Source organism: Nannospalax galili, unplaced genomic scaffold (assembly GCF_000622305.1).
Source record: "Nannospalax galili isolate Female #2095 unplaced genomic scaffold, S.galili_v1.0 scaffold351, whole genome shotgun sequence".
In the NCBI taxonomy this organism is placed as follows: domain Eukaryota; kingdom Metazoa; phylum Chordata; class Mammalia; order Rodentia; family Spalacidae; genus Nannospalax; species Nannospalax galili.
In genome coordinates this window covers 1,826,103-1,833,094 of record NW_008330327.1, presented here as the reverse complement: position 1 = coordinate 1,833,094, position 6,992 = coordinate 1,826,103, and the positions used below count along the sequence as shown (strand labels likewise).

The following is a 6,992-nucleotide window of genomic DNA, read 5'->3' as shown; positions in this document are numbered from 1 at the left end:
AAGGAGTCCAAGCCAAGGTCCCAGAAATTCATTGTTTGTTGAATTCTGGTTCAGTTCTCTTTCCACCCTCACATGGTATAGTGGAAGCTCTTTCACGTGGCTTTTACCTTCGCGACTCGCTACTACAGGCCCATCTCCCTAACACAGGCAGAGTATGTATAAAATCTCATAACTTGTGAGCACAAACATTCAATATATTGTCCAGATATTTATGACACAGTAAATAGACAAAAAGATCTCTGGTTTTCCATTCTCATTAATTTTTAGAACATTAAAGATAAAACATTCTGAATAGAGGGTCCAAGGTAAAATATTAATTTTTAAAATATGTATTGGTGGTGGTCTGAAAAAAATAGCCTTTGACAATATTGCATTCCATTCCCATGTCGCTATGAAGAGTAAGTAAGGTGATGTGCCTATTAAGACAATTCAGTCAATAATTTAAATTTGGCATTATATCTGTGAGTTTGAGGCCAGCCTGGTCTCCATAGTGAGTTCCAAGCCAGCTGGGGCTGTGGTGAGACCCTGTCTCAAGAAAGAATTACTATAAAAAACAAAATTTTCATTGTGGACCTCTTTAATGTCTTTGGTCCATAGGCTACATAACAAGCAACGATGCCAGACAGGCAATACCTACTTTTGAGTTGTTGGCAAGTGGCCAAAGGGATTCCCAGATAGTAACCCAGCATAAAACTTGGAAAATGAACAGCAGACCCCAATCTTCTCCAAAGGAATATTGACAACTGATTGCTGCTAGATGAGGAACAGCTGATCCTCCTAAAACAAAGACCTCTAGATAGGCTGACTAGATTCACCAGAAGGGCAAGTAGTGGGAAATGGCTGGGGATGCCGACAACACAGCAGACAGTAGCAGGGATATCAGAGTATAAGAGCTCTAGTGGGAGGAGGGAGGCTATGGGAGGGTGTTATCTGGGAAGTGGGTGTAAAAATAAATTAATTAATTAATTAAAAAAATTTAACCACTGAACACTTGAATCATTTAACTATCCAAAAAACATTAGGGGATTAATAACTTTTAATTAATTTTGATTAATTGCCTCGAGTTTATTCCTCAAAAACTCCTGGCTAACACCACAGTTATGGTATAATTGCAACATAATCAATGTTAAACACTGATAATTACACTCATAATAAGAACACTTGAAGAATCAATAATATTTGAAAATATGGATTTCTTACTTTGTAAAATCTTTCATTACTTTAAAGATATTTTTAGACTTTTCTTAATTCATTTGTCGTTTGATGAATATACTGGATGTTCTGTGTACTTGCATAAGTAGGAAAGTTTCTGCAGGTAGTGCTTCTGTTATAAAGTTTCATTTCGAACTGACAAGCAGCAAGATAAGAGTCACAGGGTTGGAAGGAACTATCAGACAGTAGTTCAGTGTTGAAACTCTGGTTCACACATGAATACATGTACTTTTGGAATCTGTTAACTATGAAGCAACAGCTTCTGAGTTAAAGTAGTTGGGTAACTTTATGACAGGTTAAAATTCAACATCGGAAGGTTTGAAAATTGTAGCTGTTATGCTGTTGAAGTAGAAAGAGCAGAGGGAGACATGGGGAGAAAGACGATTTTGTTTCTCTTTGCTGCCGTCCTTATGGCTTACAATGCTTACACCCCTGTGCCAGATGGCATCGAGGAGCCTTGGAGGCTAGTGTGGGAAATGACACAAATGAAAATGATGACAGATTTGGTAAGTTCAGAATTTTATCAACTCTATGATTGCTAAATAGTTTAATAAAGAAAAAGTAGTGGTTGAGAGTTTGCTTAACATGCTCAGTCAGGGGTCTGATCCCCAGTACAAAGAGGGTCAGAGGAGAGGGAGAAAGTTTGATAATGTTGCCGTAATGATGTATTTTAGGAGTATCATCAGCTTCAGAAAAGGAAGGATGGAATAGTATTGTGTTTAACTTTGGAATTCTATGCAGTTATCTTGGATTCATGCATGAAAAATGAATGCTTAGTAGCATATTTTGTAGATAAGATTGATTGGTTTAAAAATCAATGGAAACAATACCATATGATTCTGAGCTGCAGGAAGGTGCATTGCTATAGGACAGTGGGGTCACCCTGCTTGCTGCTGGGATGTCCACAACTAGTCCTGTGGTTCTTTGCTAGTGATTATTATTACATGTTAAAAAATTAACCTCTCTCTAGAGAATCTCGTCCTATAATTAAACACACATAACTCAAAGGCAGAAGAATTTAATGGAAAAGGCATAGAAAATATTTTAATAGCATAATAGAAGAAAATGTTCCAAATCTAGAGAAAGAGAAGCCCATCCAGCTATAAGGCACATGGAACATGAAACAGACTGGACTAGAATAGAAACTCTCTGCATTTTTTTTTTATAGCTAAACCACAAAATGTACAGAACAAAGAAGCCTGAACATCAAGCACATGGCACACTATCTCTTTCTGTGCATATTTCTTCCAATGTTTGAACATTATGTTTGTTCTTACATGTTGTATTAGTCGCTTTTCTGTTGCTGTGATAGAAACACCGACCAAAGCAATTTATAGAAGGAAGAGTTTATTTGAGCTTATGGTTCCAGGGGAATTACAGTCCATCATGGCAGGGAGGCATGGTGGCTGGAGGTGGCTGGAGCAGGAGCAGCAGAAGGTAAGCTCTCACATCATCACAGCAGGCACAGGAAGCAAGAGAGCCACTGGAGATCCAGCAAGGCTTAAGAACTCTGTAAGCCCACCCCCAGTGATGTGCTTCCTCCAGGATAGCCACAACTTCTCAAACTTCCCAAAACAGCCCCACCATCTGGGGCCAAAATGTCCAAATATTTGGAGCCTATGGGGGACATTTTCATTCAAACTGTCACACATGTGGATACATGCCTTATTTTTATTTTTGTATTTATTTGACATTATTTTAGTTACTTTATTAGGAATATGTGTTTGTATTAGATGTGGGTAAGTTTCATTTCATTCAAAACTGGTTTCTTATTGTTGAATTATGTACAAAATTGTTCAAATTGTTATATTACTTTATTGTTGGATTTATTACACACACACACACACACACACACACACACACACGTCTTCTGAAATGATGTCACCCCGTCACTTTTCATTTGTTCTTTTTGAACTGTTTCTGTATTCCTCTTTTACTTCTTTCTCTTTCGATCATGTATAATACTTTGAGTTTTAATTTGTTTTTTATTGGCTAAGTCATTTTAAAACATCTCCTTAATCCTGTCTTATTTCTACTAGTTCCAGGATCCATTTTCTTACTTCTGCTTACAATCATCACTAAATCTCTCCCTTTCTAGTCCTTCAGTTTGTGTGTTCTGCTATCTGATATTTATTCTATGGTACTCTAAAAACTAATTTTTCAGTAGTGCACAATCTATTTTGTCTTCTTTTTTGTGACTTTTCATTTACTTTTTATGAATGCTGCTGTTTTGTTTATAGTACATAATATTTGGTTGAATGTTCTGTGTACAATTCCTGTATTATTTTCTTTTTAATACAATGAGTTTTCCAGCTATACATTGGGGACTAGAAATAAGGTTATGATATTTTTATGTAGTTTTCATATTCAAGCACTTATTGATATACTATGCATGTGTTTGCAATATTTTAAATGTGCAAATATATGCAGTATAAATTGTATGCATATAAAATCCTATAAATTTTACATGTAGCTATTCTATCATGGGTTTCTCTCTGTCTTTCCCTCTTTCTTTCTCTTTCTATATATAAATCCTATAAATTTTAATATGTAGCTATTCTAACATGGTTTCCTCTCTCTCTCTCTCTCTCCATATAAATCCATATATCCTTACTCACTGTGCTTTCCTTCTCTACTCTTCCTCAATCCCCACTTCACTTTCACTAGTGGCTGATGATAGTAAATATACAACCACTCTATGCCAATGTTGGCCTACACTAAACTTCATTCATCTGAAATCAGTTACCTCTGGATGCACACTCAGTATTTAGCTACTTTCCTCAAAAGCACGCAATGCATATGTCAGCCATGATCACGGGTGTTCTTTATCATGGCATGCAGTAATTCTTCCTATGTTTTTCAGGGTTCGGCCCCTCTAGGGCCAGCACCTCTTCCTTTCTGGGTTTCATATGCCCTTGCATCACAGATTTCTGTGCAGTCCTGCTGATTTTATTTGTTTTGGTCCAATACTGCAGGTAACTTGTTCATAGGTTTCTTGAAGAAACAACTTATTATCATGAATTGCATTCTCATTCTATGAGGTTTATTCCTTGGGAAAAGTGCAAAGTTAGAGGTATCCAAAGCTCTTATTGTTTTTTATTAGAAAAAGAAATCTAATTTATTTGACCAATGCATTAAATTATGATAATATAATCTCTGGCATGTTTTCCAAACTGTCAAAGGATCCATCAAAATAATATTAAAAAAAGCCCTCAACATCTTGCTTGATTATACTACCCTTTGCATTTCCAACCAGTTTAGTCACATAACAAAGGACAATAATTCAAACATTTAATATTTAATGATGATAATAAAGGGAAGATGCTGAATGGAAACAATTCTCAAATATTATGGGATGAAATATTACTTAATAGAATAGAGATATCAAATAATCTTGTTAAAATTTTTCTTTATTTTGTACATGCTGTCACCATTGTTGCAAGTTTATATGATCAAGTTCCCAGAAGCCTGAAAGTCTCTCTTTCCTTACGTTCATGCACCAGCCCTGACTCTTACAATCTTTTTGCTTTACTTCCACGTGGGTCCCTGACTCACACTAACTCAATCAGACAAAACCCAGCATAGAACTGGGGAAATGGGCAGCAGGCCCCAACCCTAGCCGATGAACTATTGGCAACTATTAATGTTGGGGTAAGGGAGAGTAATCTTTAAGGGAGAGACTCCAGATAGGCTGACTAGACTTCAGTGGATGAAATTGTACAGAGGGACATATATTCCTCCCAAATGCTAGATTAAACGTATGTGCCACCACACCCAGTGTATCTACTTATTTTTTAATTTTTAATTGAATTTTTGTGTGTTTCATACAGAACATCCCAATCAATTTTAATCATCTTTATACCACCTTCCCCACTGGCATCCTCCCATAGGCTCCCACTATGGGGGCCTAAGTTACGTAATAAATTCACACAATGTGTTTTGATCATATACACATCCACTATTCCCCTAACTCCTCTCAGATACATCTGTACTTCCCCACCCCTTCCAAATGGTGTCCTCTCTCTCTCTTTTCAGTAGCCCACTGGTCTTGCTTATGCTGCTCATGTAACTCATGGATGTGGGGGTTATCCACTGTTGCATGGTTGACCTACTAGGGGCCACACTCTTGAAGAAAACTGACTCTTCCAGAAATTGTCAACTGTCAATACCTCTTCAGTTAGGTGTGACGGTTCATGAACCCCCTCCCCCATCAAGGCTAGAATGCTGATTAGCTTGATCTTGTGTAATTCCTGCACAGCGAACCACAATTACTATTAGTTCATGAATGTAGCAGTTCTAGCATGCCTAGAAGACACTGTTCGTGCTGATCTTCTCCAACCTCCGGCTTACAGTGTCTCCTCCATCTTCTGTGATGATCCCTCAACCTTAGGAAAGGAGTGATATAGAAGCCCTATTTGTGTCTTAGCACTCTATTAACACTCTCTGTACTTTGACCAATTGTAAGTTTTTTTTGTTAACCAACATCCAATGCACACAAAAAAGTCTTCTCTGAAGGGGTTGGACAACTTCACTAATCTATGCATACATAAGTATGAATTGAGAGAGCAGTTTGATGTTATGCCCATGTAGCAGAATAGTATTGGATTCATTCCTGGGACCTACGCGCTCCTCAACCATGGGTTGTGGATCAGATTTATAAGACGAGGCTTGTATTTCCTCCTAAGGAACTGGGTATTAAATTCTTAGCACTCTATTAACACTCTCTGTACTTTGACCAATTGTAAGTTTTTTTGTTAACCAACATCCAAGGCACACAAAAAAGTCTTCTCTGAAGGGGTCGGACAACTTCACTAATCTATGCATACATAAGTATGAATTGAGACAGTAGTTTGATGTTATGTCCATGTAGCAGAATAGTATTGGATTCATTCCTGGGACCTATGCGCTCCTCAACCATGGGTTGTGGATCAGATTTATAAGACGAGGCTTGTATTTCCTCCTAAGGAACTGGGTATTAAATCCAACCAGAAAGCAGTTGCTAACCTCCATAATGTTCAAGCCAACTAGTGTAGCCATGGGCATAACTTATTGTTATTGTAGCTTACAGGATTCCCTTGGTTGGTAGAAGTGTCGATGATTTTTTTCCCCAGCACCCTGCATAGAAACTTCTGGTATTATGAAAGCTAGACACCAGGGAAAAAACTTCCTGGTCAGTAGCAACTTGATTTTTATGTCCTGTGGCCAAAGTCTGTGGTTTCTTCAGCAGAAGGACAACTGAAAGCAATGTCCACGGTCTGTACTATATTGTAGGCCTCCAGAACTCTGACTGATAACTTGAGGGGATGAATTCTATTTCTGGCAGTTAGAATCCCATTTTTTTATTGGTTTGTTTTCTTTAATTTTTTTTGATGGATTTACTTTCATTTTATATTTTCGAGTGTCTTGCCTGCATGTGTGTAAGTGTACCACATGTGTGCAGTGCCCACAGAGGCCAGAAGGGAGCATTGGATCCCCTGGAACATGAATTAAGGATGGTAGTTAGCTTCCATGTAGGGACTATGAATCAAACCCAGGTCCTTTGCAAAAGCAGCCAGTGCTCTCAAACACTGAGCCAGGCTACTTTTTCCTGGGTGTTTTGGCTTTTGAATGCTTTGTACACTGAATGTTAATACTTCTTGGATACCTACCTGGTGAAAAATTTTCTCCACTTGCTGGACATTATCTTCACTTCATTATTGTTTCTTTTGCTGTAGAGAGGCCCTTCGGTTTTATGAGGTTACATTTGTCAATGGTTGGCATTAATTCAGAAATGAATGGAA

At 37.8% G+C, this 6,992-nt stretch overlaps 1 protein-coding gene across 1 annotated transcript in view; it reads left to right on the top strand.

Moving 5' to 3' along the window:
* Positions 1 to 1,539: 1,539 nt before the first annotated feature.
* Positions 1,540 to 6,992, top strand: part of Aadac (arylacetamide deacetylase) — a 29,686-nt gene continuing 24,233 nt past the window's right edge. The window contains exon 1 of the mRNA XM_008844807.2: positions 1,540 to 1,718. Within this exon, the coding sequence (XP_008843029.1) occupies positions 1,581 to 1,718 (138 nt within the window). The 5' untranslated portion in view covers positions 1,540 to 1,580. The remainder of the gene's footprint in view (positions 1,719 to 6,992) is intronic.